The 23,703-nt window shown below is 63.4% G+C and overlaps 3 protein-coding genes across 4 annotated transcripts; all 3 read right to left on the bottom strand.

Moving 5' to 3' along the window:
* Positions 1 to 391: 391 nt before the first annotated feature.
* LOC120323355 (glycerol-3-phosphate dehydrogenase [NAD(+)], cytoplasmic-like) lies at positions 392 to 2,562 on the bottom strand (the record flags this gene model as incomplete). The annotated part of the gene is made up of 3 exons (XM_039381839.1): positions 2,456 to 2,562; positions 1,568 to 1,745; positions 392 to 532 (listed from the first exon to the last, which is right to left on the bottom strand). Coding segments are annotated over exons 1-3 (360 nt in total), but the record flags the coding sequence as incomplete, so codon positions are not given.
* Positions 2,563 to 5,159: 2,597 nt separating this feature from the next.
* On the bottom strand, positions 5,160 to 10,737 carry LOC120323353 (SWI/SNF-related matrix-associated actin-dependent regulator of chromatin subfamily D member 1). Of its 2 annotated transcripts, XM_039381822.1 has the most exons (14): positions 10,573 to 10,737; positions 10,311 to 10,498; positions 9,451 to 9,493; positions 9,241 to 9,363; positions 8,857 to 8,979; positions 8,252 to 8,368; positions 7,812 to 7,913; positions 7,358 to 7,519; positions 7,156 to 7,253; positions 6,574 to 6,709; positions 6,141 to 6,263; positions 5,805 to 5,906; positions 5,633 to 5,652; positions 5,160 to 5,579 (listed from the first exon to the last, which is right to left on the bottom strand). In XM_039381822.1, the coding sequence occupies exons 1-14, from the start codon at positions 10,735 to 10,737 to the stop codon at positions 5,546 to 5,548; spliced, it is 1,536 nt and encodes a 511-aa protein (XP_039237756.1). In that variant the 3' UTR covers positions 5,160 to 5,545. The 2 variants fall into 2 exon arrangements, with proteins under 2 accessions (XP_039237756.1, XP_039237755.1); XM_039381821.1 differs by having other exon boundaries at positions 5,160 to 5,652.
* Positions 10,738 to 14,862: 4,125 nt separating this feature from the next.
* Positions 14,863 to 23,342, bottom strand: ASIC4 (acid sensing ion channel subunit family member 4). The gene is made up of 10 exons (XM_027734295.2): positions 22,488 to 23,342; positions 20,479 to 20,629; positions 19,911 to 20,038; positions 18,754 to 18,904; positions 18,091 to 18,147; positions 17,826 to 17,979; positions 17,650 to 17,741; positions 17,381 to 17,460; positions 17,184 to 17,288; positions 14,863 to 15,681 (listed from the first exon to the last, which is right to left on the bottom strand). Exons 1-10 carry the CDS (start codon positions 23,169 to 23,171, stop codon positions 15,577 to 15,579), a joined length of 1,707 nt encoding a protein of 568 aa, XP_027590096.1. The 5' UTR covers positions 23,172 to 23,342; the 3' UTR covers positions 14,863 to 15,576.
* Between the last annotated feature and the right edge of the window lie 361 nt (positions 23,343 to 23,703).

The following is a 23,703-nucleotide window of genomic DNA, read 5'->3' as shown; positions in this document are numbered from 1 at the left end:
TGGGAGACAACCAAGGACAGAGGTCACAGAGCCACCGAGTCAATTAGGTTGGAAAAGACCTCTGAGATCACCGAGTCCCACCTTTGAGTGATCACCACCTTCTCAAGGAGACACGAGCCCCTCCTGGACACCTGCCCCCGACCCCAATCCTGCCATTCCCTGCCCTGCAACGCTCCCACTGTGATCCCGACGCGCTGAGCTGTGCCCTGCTCCTCACAGATCCCCCACGTGCTCTCACCCTTCCCCACCAGCACCTCCAAATCCCCACGAAGACTCTGCCCCCACTCTCCCCACATCCCCCCATCACCCCAGAGCCCATTTCTGCCCCCAAATCCCAGAATTCCTAGCCGGGCTGCTTCCAGCTCCTCCCCGCCTTGGCTCCCGCTCCCACCTTGATGAGCGACATCCCCACGGCCTCTTTCTTCACGTGGCCCTTGAGCTGGTCGCAGATGCTGCCGATGAACTGGTGGGGCACCACGAACAGGAGCACGTCGGCCCCCGCGCAGGCTTTGAGCAGGTCCGGCTCTGCCACCTGCACGGGGGCCGGGAAGGGAAGGAAGGGCCCGAAGTCACTGCACCGAGGTCCCTGCCAGGGCTGGCAGGGGCTGGAGAAGGGCTGGAGCAGAGCGGGATGGTGCCAGCCCGGAGGCAGCCACATGGCCTCCAGCCCAGCCCGCCGGACGCCAGAGAGGGGGGGGACACAAAGGTGGGCAGCGAGAGCAGCCAGGGCTGCAGCTCATCCAAACGCGGATCAAGGTCAGCAGGAGGGTGTCAGCGAGCCCCACACATCGCCTCCCTCACACCCCAGCAGCCCCCCGGAGCCATCAGCTCTGCCCCCTCGGACCCATCAGCTCTGCCCCCCCGGAGCCATCAGCTCTGCCCCCTCGGAGCCATCAGCTCTGCCCCCCGGACCCATCAGCTCTGCCCCCCCGGAGCCATCAGCTCTGCCCCCTCGGAGCCATCAGCTCTGCCCCCTCCAAGCCATCAGCTCTGCCCCCTCCAAGCCATCAGCTCTGCCCCCCCGGAGCCATCAGCTCTGCCCCTCGGAGCCATCAGCTCTGCCCCTCAGAGCCATCAGCTCTGCCCCCTTGGAGCCATCACCTCTGCCCCTCGGAGCCATCAGCTCTGCCCCCTCCAAGCCATCAGCTCTGCCCCCTCGGAGCCATCAGCTCTGCCCCCTCAGAGCCATCAGCTCTGCCCCCTCGGACCCATCACCTCTGCCCCTCGGAGCCATCAGCTCTGCCCCCTCCAAGCCATCAGCTCTGCCCCCCCGGAGCCATCAGCTCTGCCCCTCAGAGCCATCAGCTTCTGCCCCCTCCACAGCCACCTCAGTCTGCCCACGGAGCTATCAGTCTTCGGACCCATTGAGCAATCACCTCTGCCCCTCGGAGCCATCAGCTCTGCCCCCCGGAGCCATCAGCTCTGCCCCCCCGGACCCATCAGCTCTGCCCCCCGGAGCCATCAGCTCTGCCCCCCGGAACCATCAGCTCTGCCCCCCCGGAGCCATCAGCTCTGCCCCCCGGAGCCATCAGCTCTGCCCCCCGGAGCTGGCAGCCCCCACGCTCACCACGTTGGGGGGCAGTTTGTGCCCGGGCAGGTACTTGACGTTCTCGTGCTCGGCGTTGATGATGTCGGTGAGGCGCCGGCCGCCCACCTCCTCCTGCAGCACCCACATGTTCACCTGGCTCTCGAAGCCGCTCAGCCGCGCCGCGTTGGCACCCACGATCTTGGCGATGGCAGAGCCCCTGCATGGGCACAGCGGGGCCGTGGGCACCGGGGGAGCACAGGGCACCGGAGAGCACAGGGCACGGGGGAGCACAGGACATGGGGGAGACCAGGGCATGGGGGAGCCCAGGGCACGGGGGAGCCCAGGGCACCGGAGAGCACAGGGCACGGGGGAGCACAGGACATGGGGGAGACCAGGGCATGGGGGAGCCCAGGACACCGGGGAGCTCAGGGCACCAAGGAGCCCAGGGCATGGGGGAGCCCAGGGCACGGGGGAGCCCAGGGCACAGAGGGATCCCAGGGCACTGGGGAGCCCAGGGCACCGAGGATTCCAGGGCACCAGGGAGCCCAGGGCACAGAGGGATCCCAGGGTACTGGGGAACCCAGGGCACTGCTGCTCACCCTGGGACCTGGTGCCACCGGGGAGCCCAGGGCACTGAGGGATCCCAGGGCACCAGGGAGCCCAGGGCACGGGGTAGCCCAGGGCACCGCTGCTCACCCTGGGACCTGGTGCCACCGGGGAGCCCAGGGCACCGGGGGAGCACAGGGCACCGAGGATTCCAGGGCACCGAGGATCTCAGGGCACCGGGGAGCCCAGGGCACAAGGGGAGCCCAGGGCACCGAGGATTCCAGGGCACCACTGCTCACCCTGGGACCCGGTGCCACCGGGGGGGACAAGGGACCGCGCTGTGCTGGCCCGGGGGACCCGGGGTGATCCCGGTGTGCTCACCAGTTGCCGGAGCCCACGATGCAAACCTTCTTGCCACCCATGGTGGTGCCAGGACCGGGGCGCTGCGGGAGCCGGACCCGCCGCCCGCTATTTCAAGGGCGCCCCGGAGCAGGGGCGGCCCCCGGTCCGCCCCCGGCCCCGCCTCGCCCCGGGGGCACCGCGGGCACGGCCGGGGCTCCGCGCTCGGGGGCAAAGGGCAGAGACCCGGAGCGGGTCGGATCCCCGGCAGAACCGGGAGTCACTCGCTGAATCGCAGAATCGTGGAACATCCCGAGTTGGAAGGGAGGGACCCGCGAGGATCAGGATCCACCCCGACAATCCCACCCTGTCCCTGAGGGCATTGTCCGAACCCTCCTGGAGCTCTGGCAGCCTTGGGGCTGTGCCCACTGCCCTGGGGAGCCTGGGCAGTGCCAACCACCCTCTGGGGGAAGAACCTTTTCCTGAGATCCCCCCTAAACCCTCCACGACACAGCTCCAGCCCTTCCCTGGGTCCTCTCCCTGCTCACAGGGAGCAGAGGTCGGAGCTGCCCCTCGGGAGGAGCTGCAGCCCCCGAGGAGGTCTTTGAGTTGTGCCTGCCGAGCCTCTCCCTCCTTTTCTGCATAAAAGCATTTCGTTCTGTCCTCCTAAAAGTACCATTTTGCCCCCAGGTAAGGAGTAAGAACCACCTGGTGCAGCCCCAGGACTCAGCTCCTGCCTCAATCACAGCCTGAGGCAGCAGCTTTTTTCCTCCTCACAGAGGATCCTTTCCTTGCCCCAGGGGCTCCCAGGTTTGCTGCGAGGCATTTGCAGTTCTATAAACCACCAGGGCGAAGAGAACAATTCCCCTTTTGCATCATTTTAAACCCTTGCACGTAAACTTTGATACAGTTTCCTCCAAATTCTGCCCGAGTCCTCATGGGCCTGTAAGAGGCTGCCACAGCCCAGCAGAGTGGGCACTGGGCAGTTCAGGATTTATTAGCCCTGGCCACTGGATTTCCAGTTCTGCTCAAGTTACTTTGTTTAGCACAAAAGCACTTTGCAAAGGCTTAGCAGAGTGTGCAAACCAGGAGATCCCTCTAGGGAGGGCTCGCTATAAAAGGCCAAAATATGAGGAACATTTTCTCTCCAGTCACTTAACCCAGCTGGCTTTGAGAAGGAAAAAAAAAAAAGGGAGGAAAGTGGAGATAATCCTGTCCTGTCACTGGAGTGTCATCCCCCAGCACGAAGGAGGAGGACAGCTTCCTTCACAGGAGTCTTTTATTAAAACTGGGTGACGTCTACAAGGATACAGTACAAAAAAAAAAAAAACAACAAACAAAAAAACAAACAAAAAAAAGATTTGGTCCATGGAAAAAAACCGTAAATATTCAGTTAAGAAAAGCAGTTACTCTGCAACAGCTACGTTCGCCTACGCAGGACTCGGCATCCCTCCCGTGGGAGTACCCTGAGGAGTCAGGGGCTGCTTCTCCAGCACCAAGCCCTTCACCCCGGTACCACAGAGGAGCGTTTCAGGAGGGCAGAGGAGAGTCTATTACTCACAGACATGTAGTTACACAGACACGAGGAGCAGCAGGGCCACCCGGGCGCTCCCAGCTCCCCCCTCGGAGGATCCTGCAGCTATCCCAGGGGAGTCAGACCAACTCTCGAGTCCATTTGCATTGTAGTCCCGAGCAGAAACACCGGGCTTGGGGTGAAGAGGAGCCTGACCACCAGTAATTCATTCCATGAAGAGGCCTCGGGGCTGCTACTCCCCACAGTAAATCTATTTGTACATTCCTGAACCATGCTGGGCCCTATGGCAGCCCCGTGACCTAAAACTTGACTAAAAACCACAGGAGCTTCGGCATGGAAACACCTGCTAACTCACATATGCTTGGGAAAATGTCCATTCCCCAGGACTGTCCTGTCCCACCCTCGGATCCACACGAAGGAGCCTCTGGTCCCCACAGCAAGAGACACAGGACAACTGCCCCAGAGCAATGAGGCCACAGCACTGTGTCCATGCACAGCTCCAGGCAGCTGCTGCATCCCCTCTCCCTGCTCCAGGGAAAACAAGCAGCCACGTGGTTTGCTGGCAACCCACGTGTAGGTGTCTGAAGGGCAGGGAGTTGCATCACTCCAAGCTTCCAAAGCCCTGCAGGAAGCCAAAACCTCCTCTCCCTGTGACCCCAGCCCAGGACAGCCCGTCACAGAACACGAAGGGAACGGACAGGGGGAAAAAGGGAGAAGGGAAGGAGCAATTCTCTACACAGTCCAGTAACCTCCTCGAGGAGGGGAGTGACCTGTGGGGCAGCCCCAGTGCAGCAGCACCCTCTGAGGAGGGGGGTCAGGGCAGGGAGGTATGTCAGCCCACGGCATCCTGCCCACGACAGCGCCTGGCACGGTGGTGGGGGGGGTGTGGGGGGGGGGGGGGGGGGGGGGGGGGTGGGTGGGGGGGGTGTGTGGGGGGGTGGGGGGGGGGGGGTTGGGGTGGGTGGGGGGTTGGGGGGGGGGGTGGTGGTGGGGGGGGGGGGGGGTGTGGGGGGTGGTGGGGGGGTGGGGGGGGGTGTGGGGTTGTGGTGTGGGGTGGTGGTGGGGTTGGGGGGTGTTGGGGGGGTGGGGGGGGTGTGGGGGTGGGTTGGGGGGTTGGGGTTGTGGTGTGGTGGTGGGGGGGGGTGTTGGGTGGGGGGGGGGGGTGGGGTGGGGGGGGGGGGGGGGGTTGGGGGTGGGGCGGGTGGCTGTAAAACGTGGCAGGGAAGAGCCCAGCCACACCTTAGAGCAGAGCCAGGCTTCCAGGGTGCCACAGGGGAGGGAAGGGCTGGGAGGAGGCTCCAAGTCAACTCTGGCTACCGGGGACACTACGGAGTCACGGGGAGGCTCCTGGAAGCCTTGGGGGCTGACAAGGCAACAGTCAGGAAGAGAACCAGGTAGAAATGTGTGCTGGGTGGAGCCTGTCTGCTTGTCACACCCCACGAGAGCCCCGCTGTCCTGGACTTGCCCCCAGCAGGGACAACGCCAGGAGGAGGAACAGGGGCCTCGCTGCTGGAGTGGGATCCTGGGAGCTGGACCAGCGAGCTCTGCAGCTCTGTCTCCACAAACAGCCCGTGCTGCTGGGCAGGAGCAGGGCAGCCCTATGTGTTCCTGATGCCCAGGGCCTGCTCCAGTGGGCAGGAGCAGGGCAGCCCTATGTGTTCCGGATGCCCAGGGCCTGCTCCAGTTCCTGCCGTCGCTGCTGCACCTGCAGGAGAAGCCAAGTCTGTAACTGCTGCTGGGGCAACACCACAGCACCCAGCTGGCAAAGGCTGGGCTCAGACTGGGACCCTTCCCCTGGCAGAGGGCACCCCGAGGAGTGACAGGCAGGGAGAGGGTCCCCTGCTCGGGGACACCCACCTTGGAGTAGAAGTACCGGCACACGGCCTCCTGCGCCCAGGGCTGGAAGTAGAACTCGGCTCTCCGCTCCTCCTCGGGGTTCCCCACGACATCAGTCATTGTCTGCAGAGCACAAAGGGACACAACAGCAGCTCAGGGAGTGCAAAAAGCTCTGGCTGTGCCGAGCAAAGCCTCCCCTTTCCTCTCAGAGCGCTCAGGTCACGTTCTTGTGCTCGACTCCAATTCCAGCCTCGCTTTCCGAGCAGGAAATTGCCTCTCTCTGTCTCCGCGGGAGCTCGCTGTAATGAGGGGAGCGTATGACTGGATCCACCTTCCACACAAGACAAAGCTTTTTACCTTCAAGTCCCGGCACTGGGACTGGAGCCAGTCGTTGATGAAGCCCTGAGGGTCCCGGGCGAAGCTCAGCATGAACTCGCGCTGAGTCTTCAGCTGGTTGATGGTCTCGATGGTTTCGTGGATCTGAAGGGCACAAACACAAGAGTGGAGCTGCTGGATGAGGGAAAGGTCACAAACATCAAAAAGGCAAATTCTGGCTGACTTACACCTGTCAGAGGACTCTCAGTTCCCGGTTTCCTGCCCTAAATATTCCCCAATTTTCCCACGGACCGTCTGCTTTAAAATTTACACTCCCAGGTGCAGCCACCAGTTTGTAAGCACGGCTCACCCCAGTCCAGCTTCCAAACACTCCTGTCCTGTCCGGGTTCACCTGCTCCAGAGACACTTCCCTGCCCAGCTCCAAGCAGAGCAGACCCCAAGAAGCTTTTCCTACCTTGTTATCCAGAGCAGCAATTTCCTGCTGACTGGCTGTGGAGAGCAGAAAGGAATTCATCTGGGTTTTCAAGGTGTCATCCACCTCCACATCAATGTCATAGCAGGCTGTTTTCTTCTGGTCATTTGGGTCAACACTGGGGACATCCACAAAAAGGCAGAATCAGGGAGCAGCTCCAGAAAGGAGCCAAAATGAGTTAGTAGGTCAAGAAAAAAGGCAAAAATCTGGGAGCAGTCCAAATGGAAGTGGCTCAAGGAGCAAATGCAGCTCCTCTGGGATGCTGCAGCACGTGGACTGCAGGCAGGGACAGGGACAAGCCGTGCCAGTGTCAGCCTCAGTCCCAGCAGCAGCAAAGCACTAGGAGTGATGGCTCCAGGCAGGTTTCTGTCCACGGCAAAGGACAGCATGGATGTGGGAAAGCCTCTGGAAAAGAGGGATGTGGTAACAGAGGGTGTGGTGACAAAGAGATGACAGGTTAACACGGGAGCTGCTGCTACAACCAGGAGGTATCACACCATCCTCCTGTGATCCTTCCTCATCCAGCCCTTCCTGGGAAGGGGAATTCCCGTGGAGCAGCCTCACCTGATCACGTGGTTGATGATGATGGGCTCGGGGGGCATCAGCAGCGCGTGGAGCCTCTGGGGGATTTCGGAGAACTTCATGCGCTGGGACTCGAAGATCTGGGGCAGAGACGGGGGCTCAGGGGGGGCTCGGGGCAGCCACCCCCTGCTCATCCCACCCACCCGGGGCAGCTGGGCCAGGAGCTGCTCCAGGGCCCCCTCACCTGCTGCAGGTACTTGTCACAGATGACGAACTCCCGCTCGTGGGGGTCCTGCAGCTTGTGGGTCTTGATGTACTGCCAGAGGGCCTGGATGATGACGGGCCGGGTCTGCGTGTGGATGCCCAGCAGCCGAGCCAGGCGGGGGTCCAGCTTGAACTGGGGGGGCTGCATGAGGAGCACGGAGGGCTGAGATGGTGCCAGGCACTGGTGAGATGGTGCCAGGCACTGGTGAGATGGTGCCCAGCACTGCTGCTCCCAGCACGGGACCGTGGAATGGTTTGGCTTGGAAGGGACCTTAAAGCCCCCCCAGTCCCACCCCTGACACCTTCCCGCTGCACCAGGTTGCTCCAACCCGGCCTTGGGCACTTCCAGGGATCCAGGGGCAGCCACAGCTTCTCTGGGCAACCTCAGGGCCTCCCCACGCTTCCCAGGGAGGAATTTTTTCCCCCTGCCTCACCTGGTAATCCAGCATCAGCAGGACAGTGCAGCGCACGTTCACGTCCCCCGGCCTCTTCACCTGGAAGCCGTCTGTCTCCTGAGTTGTGGCAGTCCTGTGCCACTGGGACAGGAGAGGGAATTCAGAAACACCCCCACGTGTGGGGCCTCCCCCTGCACCCCCTCTGCTCCCGCTGCTGGGCACCCAGAAGCTTCTCCAGTAAATCCCACCCGCCCGGAGAAAGCTCAAATTATTCCCACTCACGGCTTGAAACGAGGGTTAAAACGTTTATTCAGACCCTCAGCAGGCGAGAGGAAAAGCTTAAGGGAGGATTCAAAGAGCTCCTGCCTCCCAGGAACCTCGGGGATCCCCCACCTCCCAGGTCACAAGTGCTACACACAAACCCCACCAGCAGAAACACCGCCCCACGTTCAGAGACAACACAGCAAAAAGCAGCTCACCTCTACTAGGTGATTGTCAGGGCCATACAGGTCTTTATCAAGTTCAATGACCAGAGATTTAAAGAAGGACGAGAACTTTCTTTTCTGCTTGGTGGCATCGTATTTGGACAGAGCAGACTGCAAGCAACACAGGGAGGAAGAGGGGTTAGGACAGCAAGTCTCAGCCCTCAAGCAACAGCCACTGTGCACGACAGCTCCTGTAAGTTCTGAACACCTGAATCCACCAACGTGGGCTCGAAAAAAATCAAAGTTTCCGAGTCAGGAAAAGGGAAAGGCTGGAGTTAAAGATGAGCTGGCGGGAGCCAAACCCCTCAGCGGGTACGTACAATGCCAGGGCCCTGGTTCTCAGAGCTCTGGGGACACTGAGCTGCTCTCACCAGGGATTCTCACAGCTCTAAGAACTTTGGACAACTCATTGTCCCGCCATGGGGATACCCATCGGTCTCCAGGCCGGGCTCTCGCTCTCGTCACCACCAGACTCCTTGGAAGACAGAGACGGGAGGAGGAGATCAAGCCCCAGCTGTGCTCTCAGACACTAAGAAACTCGCTTTCAGTGCCAATTCCAGAGCCAGGGTCTCCTCTGAGGTGGGGTGTTTGCCACTTACGTCCTCCAGCAGCCTCCCTTCCACCCGCAGCTCCCAGGAGGCCACGGTGCCCTCGCCGTCCTCCGCGTCCGACTTGGCCGGGTTGAAGGTGTTGGAGATGAAAATCCGCAGCTTCCGCTTTTGCTGCCGGGAAAAAGCGTCGGCTCGGCCTCAGCTCTCGCCTCCAGGGCTCCCTCCTCCTGCTCAGGCCTTGCTAAAACTCAGCTCGGTGTTTTCGGCTGCCTCACTTCCCCCCTCTCCTGAGTGGCTGCTCCCACTCCCCGGCTGTGCCCAACAGGTTCCTGACATTCCACACTCCCAGGACACGACCCCTCCGTGCCCTCCCGCTGCCTGGAGCCTCCAGGAGCCTCCACACCCCTGGATATTTGCCCTGCACTCCCCTACCTTGATGGGGCGTTTCAGAGCCTCCTGGATATCCAAGCGCTTCCTCATGATGGTCTGGTCCAGCTTCCTCTCGAAGGCCAACAGGTCCATGTAGGCTTGGGATTCGGGCACCAGCTCCCGGATCTGCAGCCAGGCAAGGATGGGAATTCCCATCAACCAGCTCCCCCAAAGTGCCCCAGGCCCCCTCACCTCCCCCTGGCTCCCACTCACCCGCTGAGGGAGGATTTTGTCTGCCATCTTCTTCTTCTTGGCGCTGCCGGGGGAAAGAGGCACAAACAGGTGGGAAAACGGGAATGGGTCTGGCCACTGCAGCACTGACTGAGCAGGGACTCACCAGTTACCTGAGCCTGCCCCAGTGGGACTGACCAGTTACCTGAGCCCTGCAGCACTGACTGACCTCAACGTTTCCCATCCCTCCGAGCACTTGGAAAGGGGGTTACATCCCTTGGAAAAGGGGTTACATCCTTTGGAAAGGGGTTACATCCCTTGGAAAGGGGGTTACATCCTTTGGAAAGGGGTTACAGGCCTTGGAAAAGGGATTACATCCCTTGGAAAGGGGGTTACATCCTTTGGAAAGGGGGTTACACCCCTTGGAAAGGGGGTTACATCTGATGCCCTGGGATGCCCATCATGCCTGGGCCACGTACCCAGTAGCCTCGGGACATCCCCACTGCCCCAGGATGGTCTCAGGATGCCCAGGGATGTCCTGGGATGGTCCCACTGCCCGCAGATGTCCCCGCTGTCCCAAGAATGCTCTGTGACATCCCTGCTGCCACAGGATATCCCCACTGCCCCGGGGATGCCCTGAGATGTCCCTGGATATCCCAGCTGCCCAGGGATGTCCTTGGGATGTCCCTGCTGCCCGGGGATGCCTCGGGATGCCCTGGGATGTCCCCTGTGCCCACAGATGTCCCCACTGCTCCAAGAATGCTCCGGGATGCCCCTGCTGCCCTGGGATGTCCCGGGATGTCCCAGCCGCCCGGGGATGTTCCCAGTGCCCCAGGACGCCCCCAGGACGCTCCCGGGATGTGCCCGTACCCCGGGACGCCCCGTTTCCCCCCGTCCCTTACTTGTGGTTGCGGTTGGGCACCGCCTGCGGCTGCACCTGCTGGAGCTGCTGCGGCGCCGGCCGCTTGCGGGCCTGGTCCAGCCCGGCCTGCGCCAGCGCGGGCCGCACCGCGGGGCTCCCGCCGTAGCCGGGCGGGCCCATGGCCGGGCCCTGCGGCGCCAGGCGGCCTCCCGGTAACATCCCGGGGCGCTGCGGAGAGAACACACCCGGTCAGCGCCCGCCGCGCCCGGCCCCGCGCCCCGCCCCGCGCCGCCCCGCCTCACCGGGTAGGCGGCTCCGGGCAGCGGCGAGCGGTACAGGCCCTGCCCCGGCGCCGGGCCCATGCGAACCGCCCCGCCCGGCGCGCCCGGGCCCAGCGCGGCCCCCGGAGCGGCGCCGCCGCCGCCGCCGCTCGCGGGCCCCGCCTGGAACCCGGCCCGCGCCGCCATCTTGTCCCGCACAAAGGGAGCGGAGCCGGAAACGGCCCCGCGCGCCGCGCGCGAGCACGCGGGGAGGGGCCGCCCCCCAGCCCCGCCCTCCGCCGGAGGCGCCCCCTGGCGGCGGGAGGACCGCGGGGAGGACCGAGGGCGAAGGGATTTGGGATTGGGAACAGGGTTTGTGAGGGGTGGGATTGGGAGTGTTGGTCCTGCGGGATTTGGGATTGGGAACAGGGTCTGTGAGGGGTGGGATTGGGGGTGTTGGTCCTGGGATTGGGAATTGGGACAGGGTCTTGTGAGGGGTGGGATTGGGGGTGTTGGTCCTGCGGGATTTGGGATTGGGAACAGGGTCTGTGAGGGGTGGGATTGGGGGTGTTGGTCCTACGGGATTTGGGATTGGGAACAGGGTCTGTGAGGGGTGGGATTGGGGGTGTTGGTCCTGGGGGATTTGGGATTGGGAACAGGGTCTGTGAGGGGTGGGATTGGGGGTGTTGGTCCGGGGGGTTTTGGGGTGGGAACAGGGGTTTGAGTTTGGGGGCACAGGATCCAGAGGGATTTGGGAATGGGAACAGGGTCTGTGAGGGGTGGGATTGGGGGTGTTTCCCTGGGGGCTCAGGGTCTGTCCCTGAGGGGTGAAGGGCTCCAACATCCAGACGTGGCAGGGACATCTCTCAGCATTCCGGGATCGAGCTTGAGGAGGCACAAATGCCCATTCCCATCTCCCCTGGGGTCCCACAGGGAGCTCCACGGGAAAGGGAAAGGCCACTTTTTGCAAGTATTAACATTAAGTTCCCATTCCCTGGAGCTCAGAGAGAGGAGGGACACAAACCCAGCTGGCATTGACCCACAGCACATTAATTAAACAATTAGTGATGATCAGCTAACGAGGGCTGACTCCGGCTCGGGGGGGGTCCCAGCACGGGGAGGACGTGGAGCTGCTGGAGAAGAGTCCAGAGATGCTCCAAGAGGATCAGAGGGATGGAGCAGCTCTGCTGTGAGGAGAGGCTGGAGATTGGGATTGTTCGGCCTGGAGAAGGGAAGGCTTTGGGGTCACCTCACTGTGGCCTTCCAGGACCTGAAGGGACCCTGCAGGAAAGGGGGAGAGAGACTATTTCCAAAGGAGTGCCAGGACAAGGGGGAATGGCTTCCCACTGCCAGAGGGCAGGGTTGGGTGGGATATTGGGAAGAAATTCCCCCCTGGGAGGGTGGGGAGGCCCTGGCACAGTTTCCCAGAGAAGCTGTGGCTGCCCCTGGATCCCTGGGAGTGTCCAAGGGGAGGTTGGACAGGGAATGTGCTGAGCAGGGAGCGGGCAGGGGCAGCTCTGGCTGCAGTTCATGGGGTTCATTAACACCCTCCTGGGCTTCTCCTCTCCTGCTCCCATTCGAATCCCTCCCCGTGGCCTTTGCGGCTCCAGGAGGGATCAGAGCTTTGTTCTGCTTGAAATGCAAAACGCTCCTCTGCCATTTCCAGGAGCCACGGGGACAGGAGCAGAGCCAAGGGACTGGGAGGGGTTGGCATTTCAGTGTTCCCTGCCCACTCCCACTCCCTGTTATTCCGTCTCCCCGGGGTCCTCAGGGCCTTTGTGGATGCCCAGGCTTTGGTCTGGTCCTTCTGCTCTTTGAAGCTGAGGGGTTTTTAGGACACTGGGTGTGTTCCTGTAGGGGTTGTGCTCCTGGTGCCACTGCCGGGGTTAACCCGGGTGAAATTCCAGCTGGTGGCTCCTGCTGGATCCCAAACCATGGAGGGGTTGGAGCTGTCAGGGATTAACAGGGATTAACAGCTCTGTGTGTGTGTTAATTCACCTGCCTGTGCTGGAGGACACGGCAGCTCCCACCCTCCAGTGTCCCTTGGGATGAGTTCCCGGGGCAGGACAGGTCCTGGGGAGCTCCCTGAGGTGCCCACATCCCTTGGGATGAGTTCCCATGGCAGGACAGGTCCTGGGGAGCTCACTGGGGTGCCCACATCCCTCAGGATGAGTTCCCATGGCAGGACAGGTCCTGGGGAGCTCCCTGAGGTGCCCACATCCCTCGGGATGAGTTCCCAGGGCAGGACAGGTCCTGGCAGAGAGGTTGGAGCTCACTGAGGTGCCCACATCCCTCGGGATGAGTTCCCAGGGCAGGACAGGTCCTGGCAGCAATGCTGGAGCTCACTGAGGTGCCCACATCCCTCAGGATGAGTTCCCATGGCAGGACAGGTCCTGGCAGAGAGGTTGGAGCTCACTGAGGTGCCCACATCCCTCAGGATGAGTTCCCATGGCAGGACAGGTCCTGGGCAGCTCACTGAGGTGCCCACATCCCTCAGGATGAGTTCCCAGGGCAGGACAGGTCCTGGGGAGCTCACTGAGGTGCCCACATCCCTCAGGATGAGTTCCCAGGGCAGGACAGGTCCTGGCAGCAATGCTGGAGCTCCCTGAGGTGCCCACATCCCTCGGGATGAGTTCCCATGGCAGGACAGGTCCTGGCAGCAATGCTGGAGCTCCCTGAGGTGCCCACATCCCTTGGGATGAGTTCCCATGGCAGGACAGGTCCTGGCAGAGAGGTTGGAGCTCACTGAGGTGCCCACATCCTCCCTTTCTCTCGGCTCCAGGATTTCCAGGAGCATCCTGGAACGAGCCCGTCCCCCCTCAGCTCCTCAGGGAGCACTTCCAGCAGCTCAGCAAGAGAAAGGCTCGGCCTGGTGGGGGGTTTATATCATTTATATCATTCTTTATATTGTCGTTAAGAGTAGCAGGTATTGATGTACAATGCATCTGTCATCTTATTGTGCTTCCTATGAAAATGTGTGTACATAGTACAGATACCGGAGAGAATTCCACACTTTTTTATACACTTTTGAAGGCATTCAGAGATCAGTAACAGAAATTAAAAAAATAAAATAAAATAAAATAAAAAATAAAATGGCACAAGAACAAGGCCTAAACGCTACTTGGATGGGTATCTACAGTGGCATGATGCATATAGAGGTATATATATATATATGTACACATATATATATAGTCATATATATTATATATAAGAAATATAAAATGCGGATGGCGTAATAACAAAAGAGTGTCTTCTCGAGGTCAGATCCCAGCCCCGTCTTTAACAGCTCGAAGGGGGGTTAGAAAAGAGGAAGGAAGCAAATAAATAAATAAACGAAACGCCAGGGAAAAAAATCCATAAGAAAATTTATGGATGTGGCCGACCCGTGGCTGACCTTCCCTCCCACCACGCCCAGTTCCTAATTTTGGTCAGGAAGCAAATAATAGGAATAAAAAAAAAATAAATGGCAGGAATAAAAAAAAAAAATGGTAGGAATTAAAAAAAATGGCGGGAATTAAAAAAAATGGTAGGAATTTAAAAAAATGGTGGGAATTAAAAAAAATGGCAGGAATTAAAAAAATGGCAGGAATAAAAAAAATGGCAGGATTAAAAAAAAATGACAGGAATTAAAAAAATGGTAGGATTTTAAAAAAAATGGCAGGAATTAAAAAAAAAATAGCAGGAATTAAAAAAAAATGGCAGGAATAAAAAAACCCCCAAAGCTGCAGCTCGGAAACAAAAAATTACTGAACAGACTTATTGCAAAAGCTCTTAAAAGATTTAAGAAGCACTTGGGCCCGGGGGGGGGGCTCTGACCTGGTCTGTGGGGTTGGGGGGGCCAAGTGCAGACCCCAGAGCGAAGTGAGGGCGCTGGAGGGGTCAGAGGGGGGGCAGAGACCCCCAGACCCCCCCCCAGGGAGGGGCAGCGAGGCCACAGACCCCCCAAAAATCCCCTGGGCAGCTGAGTTTGGGGGGGCTCGGGGGGTGGGAGCTGCTCCCGGGACCAGCCTGTGAGCCCTGGTGGTGTTGGGGCTCCGGTGCCCACCCGGTACCAAGGGGGGGTCCCTCTAAAGGGGGGTCCCTTCCCCCTTTCTCCCCGGGCAGGGCTGGTTCTGGGGGGCTGCCCGGGGTGCCCTGGGAGCGGGGAGGGCTGGCTGGGCAGGGCTGGCACTGCCCAGAACCCGGGAAAAGGGGCAAGGTGGGCTCAGCATCGCCCGGGCTGGGGGTCCACAGAGCCACGGGGGCACCTCCCGAGTCCCCCCCCCGGTGCCCCCAGGGGCTGATGCCAAGGAAGATGTTCTGGAGAGGGCTGATGCCAAGGAAGATGTTCTGGAGAGGGGCAGCTGCTGCGTCCTGGTGCACGTGGAGCGCCCAGGCCAGGGTGGGCACCGGTCCTGGGGGACACTGAGGCTCCCCGGGGACCCCCAGCCAAGCCCTGGGACCCCTCCACAAAAATCCCCCCCCCCGGGCACGGGGGGTCCGAGGCATTGGGAGCAGGATGGGCATGGAGACGCTGGCGGACAGACAGACAGGGCTGTGGATGGACACCACCTTCTTCTTCTTCTCCTTCCTCTTCTTCTTCTTCTTCTTCTTGGCTTCTGGGTTCGGAGTTAAAAAGGCCGAGGGGAGCCGGGGTTGGGGTGGGGGAGCCGGGGCTGGCCCTGCCCCGGCCCCCTGTGCGTGTGTTGTGTCGTCCCTCGAGTCTCTGAGCGAGCGGGGCGGGCGCGGGGGCATCGCCCCGACCCGGGGGCATCGTCCCGACCCGGGGGCATCGCCCCGACCCGGGGGCATCGTCCCGACCCGGGGGCATCACCCCGACCCGGGGGCATCGTCCCGACCCGGGGGCATCGTCCCGACCCGGGGGCATCGCCCCGACCCGGCTGCCCTGCCCTGCCCCGCCGGGCGAGGCCGTCGCTCGTGTCCGTGTGTCCCTCGGTGCCGAGGAGGGAGCGAGGGCCCCCGGGGCCGCGTCCCCCCTCCGGGGGAAGGGGCAGCTCCGCGCGCAGGGCTTTGGTAGCTCAGGTTGTACATCCAGTGACGTCGGGGTTAGCAGGTGAAGTCCTCGAAGGTGCCCCGGGCCGGGTGGTGAGGTAGGATGTTGGCTGCGTACGTCATCCCTGCCGGGTGCCCCCGTATGCTCTCGCAGGGGTTCTGGGGGGTGACGGGGTGTTGGGGTCACTGGTTTCGCCCAAATCCCCGCAGAGAGCGAGCCCTGGCTCCCCACAGCACGTGGGACTGGTCCCTCTGCTCCTTCCCCAAGTGCTCCTCGAGCTGGGACCTCCCGTCCCGTGGCACCTCCTGGGCAGCCCCAAAACATTGACCCCACAGCTCCCCCCAGGCAGCCCCAAAACAGTGACCCCACAGCTCTTCCCAGGCAGCCCCAAAACAGTGACCTCATACCCCACAGTACCTCCTGGGCAGCCCCAAAACAGTGACCCCACACTCAGGGGCTCCGCCCAGGCAGCCTCAAAACATTGACCCCACAGCTCCTCCCAGGTAGCCCCAAAACAGTGACCCCACACTCAAGGGCTCCCCCCAGGCAGCCCCAAAACAGTGACCCCACACCCAGAGGCTCCTCTCAGGCAGCCCCTGAGCTGCAGAGGGGCCCAGCAGCCCCCAGGGTGTCCCCAGCAGCCCCCAGGGTGTCCCCAGCAGCCCTGGAGTGTCCCCAGCAGCCCCAGGGTGTCCCCAGCAGCCCCCCAGGGTGTCCCCAGCAGCCCCTGGAGTGTGCCCAGCAGCCCCCAAGGTGTCCCCAGCAGCCCCTGGAGTGTCCCCAGCAGCCCCCAAGGTGTCCCCAGCAGCCCCTGGAGTGTCCCCAGCAGCCCCCGGGGTGTCCCCAGCAGCCCCCAGGTGTCCCCAGCAGCCCCCAAGGTGTCCCCAGCAGCCCTGGGGTGTCCCCAGCAGCCCCTGGAGTGTCCCATAAGCCCCTGAGGTGTCCCCCAGCACCTGGGGTGCCCCCCCACAGCCCCCAGGGTGTCCCCAGCAGCCCCCAGGTGTCCCCAGCAGCCCCCCAGGTGTCCCCAGCAGCCCTGGGGTGTCCCCAGCAGCCCCCAAGGTGTCCCCAGCAGCCCCCGGGGTGTCCCCAGCAGCCCCAGAGTGTCCCCAGCAGCCCCCAGGGTGTCCCCAGCAGCCCCCAAGGTGTCCCCAGCAGCCCCCAGAGTGTCCCCAGCAGCCCCTGGAGTGTCCCCAGCAGCCCCCAAGGTGTCCCCAGCAGCCCCCCAGAGTGTCCCCAGCAGCCCCCAGGGTGTCCCCAGCAGCCCCCAAGGTGTCCCCAGCAGCCCCCAGAGTGTCCCCAGCAGCCCCTGGAGTGTCCCCAGCAGCCCCCAAGGTGTCCCCAGCGCGCCCCCGGGGGTCCACAGCAGCCCCCAGAGGGCCCCAGCAGCCCTGGGGTGTCCCCAGCAGCCCCCAGAGTGTCGCCCAGCAGCCCCTGGAGTGTCCCCAGCAAGCCAAGTGTCCCCAGCAGCCCCCAGAGTGTCCCCAGCAGCCCCTGGAGTGTCCCCAGCAGCCCTGGAGTGTCCCCAGCAGCCCCCAAGGTGTCCCCAGCAGCCCCTGGGGTGTCCCCAGCAGCCCCTGGAGTGTCCCCAGCAGCCCCCAAGGTGTCCCCAGCAGCCCCCAGGTGTCCCCAGCAGCCCCAGGGTGTCCCCAGCACTCACGTGGCGCTTCACGTCGTCCATGCTCAGCGCGACGCCCTTGTCCGTGTTGTTCCTCTTGTGGTTCTTGCGGCACTTGCCCCTCCGGCACAGCCGGTGCTTTATCACCTGCCAGGGCCACGTTTTTCAGCCCCGTTGAGGAGGCTCGGGGGCTGAGCCCTTCCCCACGCCCCACGGGGTGCTCTGGGGTAACCCCTCACCTCGTAGGCGTAGTCGAAGAGCTCGAGCACCGTGAGGATGCTGGCCCCGATGAACAGCCCCATCTGCCCTCCGATGTCACCTGCAGGGGACAGGGGAAGCCGTCAGGGCGGCCAGAGGGAGCGGGGAAAGGGCACAGGACTCGTGTCCTGCTCCTCGTCCCCGCCGTGGGCACATCCCGGCGCCTCGGGAACGGGGCCGGGGCGACGGGGCCGACGCGGGGCCACCTCGCCGGGGAGGGCACTGGCCAGCCCCCCCCCCCATCGCTCACCCAGCAGACCGGCCACCTCGTAGGCCTTCTTCTGCTCGATGGTCTCGTAGTTGAGGGCCTCGAAGAAGATGTCCAGCACCAGGATGTTCTCCCTGCGCAGGACACAAAGTGGCACCGGGCTGAGGGTCTGGGAGGGGGCGGCAGCGGGTGCCACCCCCCTGCCACGGCCACGTTACCCGATGTACTGCTCCGACTTGTTGTACTTCTTGGCCAGGTACTTGGCCGAGGCCTTGCTGGGGATCTTGACCATGGAGAGCTCTTTGCCGTAGCGGGTCATGTTGCAGGGCATGTCGCAGAGGCAGTACTCGTTGTCCTTCTCCACCAGGAAATCTGGGCAGGGGGAGAGAGGAGTTCGGAGGCCTGGAGAGACCCAAGGCCCGCAGCTCCCTCCCTCCTTCCCTCCCTCCCTCCCTCCCTCCCTCCCTCCCTCCCGAGCCTCACCCAAGGCCGGGTCCGCGCACTCCTTGTACTGCTCGGGGGTGCAATACGGGGCGTCGCCTGCGGGGACACAGGAAGGGTTTTCCAGGTGGGATCCTCTGGGGAAGCCGTGCTGGCTGTGATACCCCACAGCAGGGCGGGAGCTCACCTGGGGCCACCCCAGACCCCCCTTTTCCCACCTTTTCCCCCGTGGCCACTGCAGCACCGGCTGTTAGGTGGAGGGGAGCCCCCCCATCAGCCCCTCAGGGATGGACAGAGGGTGTTGGGGACCCCCCCCCAGCGCAGATCCAACCCCTCCAGAGCCCCAGGGAACTGCTCCAGGGCTCAAGTGATGGGGACACCAAGGGACCCCCTTGGGACTCCTCTTCCTGCTGTCCCATCCCCCCTTTTCTGCCCCTCTCCCACCCCCTTCCTATGGTCCCTCCAGCCCCCAGCCCCCCTCTGCACTCAGCTGGGGTCTCCCACCCCCCTCCCAATAACTTTGGGGTCCCAACCCCCCTCACACTCAGTTTTGGGGGCCTCAGCCCAACGCTTTTCCCTTCTCTCCCACCCCTTTCCTATCGTCCCACTAAACCACAGCTTCCCTGCGCTCCCTTCGGGGGTCCCACCCCTTTGGCCCCTCAGCTGAAGGGGTCCCCCCCCCGGTGGGCTGAGGTGGGGGCTCACCTGGCATGTGCACCATGCGGCAGTTGCAGTTCTCCACCAGGTAGCGGGTCTCGCAGTCGATCCGGCACGCCGTGATGCTGTACGTGTCGTAGAACTCCAGGTCGCCCGCCACGGCCCTGCAGTCGCCCCAGGGAGGGGGAAGGTAGATGAGCTGGGAGGGGGCAGAAGGAAGAAGGATGTTGAGGGGCTGGAGCAGGGCCAGAGGGACCTGGACGGGCTGATTGCAAGGGGATGAGGGTCAACCAGGCCAAGGGCCGGGTCCTGCACTTTGGCCACAACAACCCCCCTGGGGACAGAGGGGCTGGAGAGCAGCCAGGCAGGAAGGGAGCTGGGATTTGGGATGGGCAGGAGGCTGAACAGGAGCCAAAGTGTGCCCAGGGGGACAAGAGGCCAATGGATCCTGGCCTGGCTCAGGAACAGGGTGGCCAACAGGGCCAGGGAAGTGATTCCTGCCCTGGACTCAGCGCTGGTGAGGCCACCCCTGGAGTGCTGTGTCCAGCTCTGGGCCCTCAGCTCAGGAAGGACATGGAGGGGCTGGAGCAGGTCCAGAGGAGAGCAACGAGGCTGGGGAAGGGACTGGAGCACAAGTGCTGTGAGGAGAGGCTGAGGGAGCTGGGGAGGCTCAGCCTGGAGAAGAGGAGGCTCAGGGGAGACCTCCTCACTCTCTGCAACTCCCTGACAGGAGGGGGGAGCCGGGGGGGGTTGGTCTCTTTTCCCATCAGCAAGACAAGAGGGCTGGGTCTGCAGCTGTGCCAGGGGAGGGTTAGGTTGGAGATCAGGAAGAATTTCTCTCCAGAGAGGGTGCTCAGCCCTTGGAATGGGCTGCCCAGGGAGGGGGTGGATTCTCCATCCCTGGAGGTGTTTAAGGACAGACTGGATGTGGCATCAGTGCCATGGGCTGGGAACCACAGCGGGGTTGGATCAAGGGTTGGACTGGGTGATCTGGGAGGTCCCTTCCAACCCAGCTGATTCCATGATTCTGTGATTCCATGATTCTGTGATTCTAAGGCAGGAGTGAGGAGAGAAGCCCCCCGGGGCCTCCAGCATGGTGGGGAAAGACCCTCGTGGCATCACACCCCGGGGTCAGGTCCCCTCTCCGTCCAACAGGGAGGAGGCTCCGTGTCAGGAGGGAGAACCCCGGACCCCCCCAGCCCTACCCGCTGCTCCTGGCAGGACACGAAGGTCTGGAAGCCGGGGGCCACCCCGAAGCCCAGCTGGTCGATCAGGGGGGGCTCGTCCTGGCTGTGGATCTGCACCTTGATCCCGGCTTCGAACGAGGTCTCATCTGCAGCAGGGAGAGGGCGGGGTGAGCCGGGCACCGTCCCTGCTCCCAAAACTTCTGCCTCCCACTCTCCCCCCCCCCCCCCCCCGGGCCATTTGGTCCCTCCACATGTCCGTCCATCTGTTTGCTGTCCCTCCAACCCTGTTTGCTGTCCCTCCAACCCTGTTTGCTGCACCACGTCCTTGCCCCCTCCGCCCCTGACCCTCCCGCTCCCGGCACCGGGAGCGCGGCAGGGAAGTGTTTTGCCTCTATTTATAAACAAGGGATGTGTCTAAACCAGCGGGGAGTTGCCATGGCGAGGAGCAAAGACAAAGGAGGGGAAGGCAGAGGCAAAGAAAGGACCTGAAGTGGCGAGAGATGGAAGGAGGGAAGAGGAGGGAGCCGGGAAGGGGCCGGAGAGCACCCCCAGGAGCTGCTGGTGACCTGCTGGGGCCGTGGGTTACCTGTTTCCCCCCACACTGGCAGGTACTCGTCCTGCTGGATGTCCAGCATGATCTCCAGGCCGTTGCCAGTGCCCCCCTTCATGGTGATGAGCCGGGGCTTCCCGTCCTGCCCCGCGTTGAAGGTGTAGCACTTCCCGTAGCGGGTGAAGACCTGCGGGAGAGGACACGGGGCTGAGGCCCCTCTGTGGAGCCACAGCATGGAGCCAGGAGGGCGTCACCAGCCCCAGGACACAGCCACCCCCAGGACACAGCCATCCCCAGGACACAGTCACCCCCAGGGCACAGCCACCCCCAGGTCACAGCCACCCCCAGCCAGGACACAGCCACCCCCAGGACACAGCCACCTCCAGGACACAGCCACCCCCAGGTCACAGTCATCCCCAGGACACAGCCACCCCCAGCCTGGACACAGTCACCCCCAGGACACAGCCAGCCCCAGGGCACAGCCACCCCCAGGACACAGCCACCTCCAGGACACAGCCACCCCCAGGTCACAGCCACCTCCAGGACACAGTCACCCCCAGGACACAGCCATCCCCAGGGCACAGCCACCCCCAGCCTGGACACAACCATCCCCAGGGCACAGCCACCCCCAGCCTGGGCACAGCCCAACCTGGACACAGCCACCCCCAGGACACAGCCACCTCCAGCCTGGGCACAGCCATCCCCAGGGCACAGCCACCCCCAGGACACAGCCACCCCCAGGGCACAGCCACCCCCAGGACACAGCCATCCCCAGGACACAGCCACCCCCAGGGCACAGCCACCCCCAGCCTGGGCACAGCCCAACCCAGGCTCCTGACCCAGGGGGTCTCTCGGTGTTGGAACTGAGAACCCGGTGTTGGAACTTGGCCCAGGCAGAGGAGGAGACGTTCCACCGAGGCTCAGGGGTGGAGATGTTGCAGACCTACAGCACCTCAGCCCCACGGAGCCCAGGGCAGCCCTGGTCCCCCACAGTGGGACACTCAGCCCCACACCTCCAGGGGACGGGGCTGGATGGGATCCCGGACCCCCCCTGTCCCTCCTCGGCCCTTCCAGCTGCCACAACTCCAGCGAGGGGCACGTGAGGGCAGCGGGCTCAGAGCACCAGGACAGAGGTGCCCGGCACCTCCTCCACGAGCACGGCCCTGGGGCTGCTCTCCATGTCCCACCGACGGCTCTGCAGGGCTGGGGCTGAGATATCAGCTCCGAGGGCAGCATTCCCAGCCATGCCCAGTCCCACACGGTGCTCCAGGGGCAGCATCTCCTGCTGCTCCTGGTCCTACACGGTGCTCCAAGGGCTGTGCCCGGTCCCACCCGGTGCTCCAAGGGCAGCATTCCCAGCTGTGCCCGATCCCACACGGTGCTCCAGGGGCAGCATTCCCAGCTGTGCCCGATCCCACACGGTGCTCCAGGGGCAGCATCCCCTGCTGCTCCTGGTTCCACCCGGTGCTCCAAGGGCCGTGCCTGGACCCACACGGTGCTCCAAGGGCAGCATTCCCAGCCATGCCCAATCCCACATGGTGCTCCAAGGGCAGCATCCCCTGCTGCTCCTGGTCCCACACGGTGCTCCAAGGGCTGTGCCCGGTCCCACATGGTGCTCCAAGAGCAGCATCCCCTGCTGCTTCTGGTCCCACCCAGTGCTCCAAGGGCAGCATTCCCAGCCCTGCCTGGTCCCACATGGTGCTCCAAGAGCAGCATCCCCTGCTGCTCCTGGTCCCACCCAGTGCTCCAAGAGCAGCATTCCCAGCCATGCCTCATCCCACATGGTTCTCCAAGGGCAGCATCCCCTGCTGCTCCTGGTCCCATCCGGTGCTCCAAGGGCTGTGCCCGGACCCACACGGTGCTCCATGGGCAGCATTCCCAGCTGCTCCTGGTCCCACCCAGTGCTCCAAGAGCAGCATTCCCAGCCATGCCCGATCCCACATGGTGCTCCAGGAGCAGCATTCCCAGCTGCTCCTGGTCCCACCCGGTGCTCCAAGGGCCGTGCCCGGTCCCACACTTGTGGGGCCACCCCGGGGGCTACTCACCGGCGCGAAGTCGGCGGGGCCGCAGCGCCGGCCGCGGTAGCGGCAGCTCAGCAGCATGTCCTCCAGCCGGTGGCAAGTGCGGTTAAAAAACCCAAACAGATTGAGGGGCTCCTCCTCCTCCTCATCCTCCTCATCCTCCTCCCAGGGGCCGGGCGGGGCCGGGGCAAAGCCCAGCTCTGTGCCAACGCCCAGCTCTGTGCCAAAGCCCAGCTCCGTGCCGGGCTCGTAGCGGACCAGCGGGGCCAGGTAGAGCAGGTCCCGGCGGCTGAGCTGCGAGAGCCGCGCGCGGTTGACGTTGCAGAGGGTGACGGCGGGGAAGGTCATCTCGGGGCTCTGCTCCTCGCGGAGCAGCGTGACGTGCTGGTGCTCCAGGTAGCAGGCGACGCGGTCGCCCACCTGGTAGAGGAAGGCCGAGAGGGAGAGGAGGAAGGCCAGGGCCCAGAGCGCCTGCCGGGCGCCCAGCCCGCCCTCCACGAAGATGTGGCTCAGCCCGTGCAAGGTGCAGCTGCTGGCGAAGGCCGCCAGGTCCGTGGCTGCCCCTGCATCCTCCTCCTCCTCCTCTTCCTCATCCTCCTGCCCGTACAGGAACTCGTCTGCTCCGTCCTCTCCCTTCCCGGTGCCTGTGGCGTCCTCAGGCCCTTCCTCGCTGGAGAAGGAGATGGTGCAGAAGATCTGGAGAGGCATCGCCCGCTCTGGGGGGGCCCAGCTCTGGAGAGGGGGGTCCTGGTGCCCGTCCAGCCACAGCCTGGGGGTCTTTGGTGCCGGGTCAGTTCCTCAGGGTGTGTGAGAGGGGCAGGGAAGGAGGGAGAGCGAAGGAGTTCAGGGAGGAGAGACGGAGAAGGGAAGAGGAGCGAGGGAGGGAGAGGAGCAGAGGGATGCTCGGAGAGGGGACGGAGAGAGGAGGGTATAAGAGGAGCAGGAGCGGGGGAGGAGGAGCGAGGGGCGGTTCTGCGGGCTCCCCACGTCCCCCGGGACCGGCCGCCCGCGGCTGCCAGGACGGAGCAGAGGCACCACCGGCTCCAGGAGCACCTCGGGAGCTCCCGGGGCTGCCCCGGGGGGCTGCCAGGCCCCGGGAATGGGGGGGGTGTGCAGGTCCCCTCTGTGCCGCGTCCCCACGCCGTGTCCTCCGCCCTCCCTGCCTGGCCTGGCCCTGGCAGCCCGAGTGGCTGCTCCAGCCAGTGCTCCCTGCTGGGGCCAGGCTGCCTCTGGAGCTGCC

Source organism: Pipra filicauda, unplaced genomic scaffold (genome assembly GCF_003945595.2).
Source record: "Pipra filicauda isolate LSUMZ 115617 unplaced genomic scaffold, ASM394559v2 scaffold241_size1546129_pilon, whole genome shotgun sequence".
NCBI classification, from domain to species: Eukaryota; Metazoa; Chordata; class Aves; order Passeriformes; family Pipridae; genus Pipra; species Pipra filicauda.
This window is presented reverse-complemented; position numbering and strand designations above follow the sequence as displayed.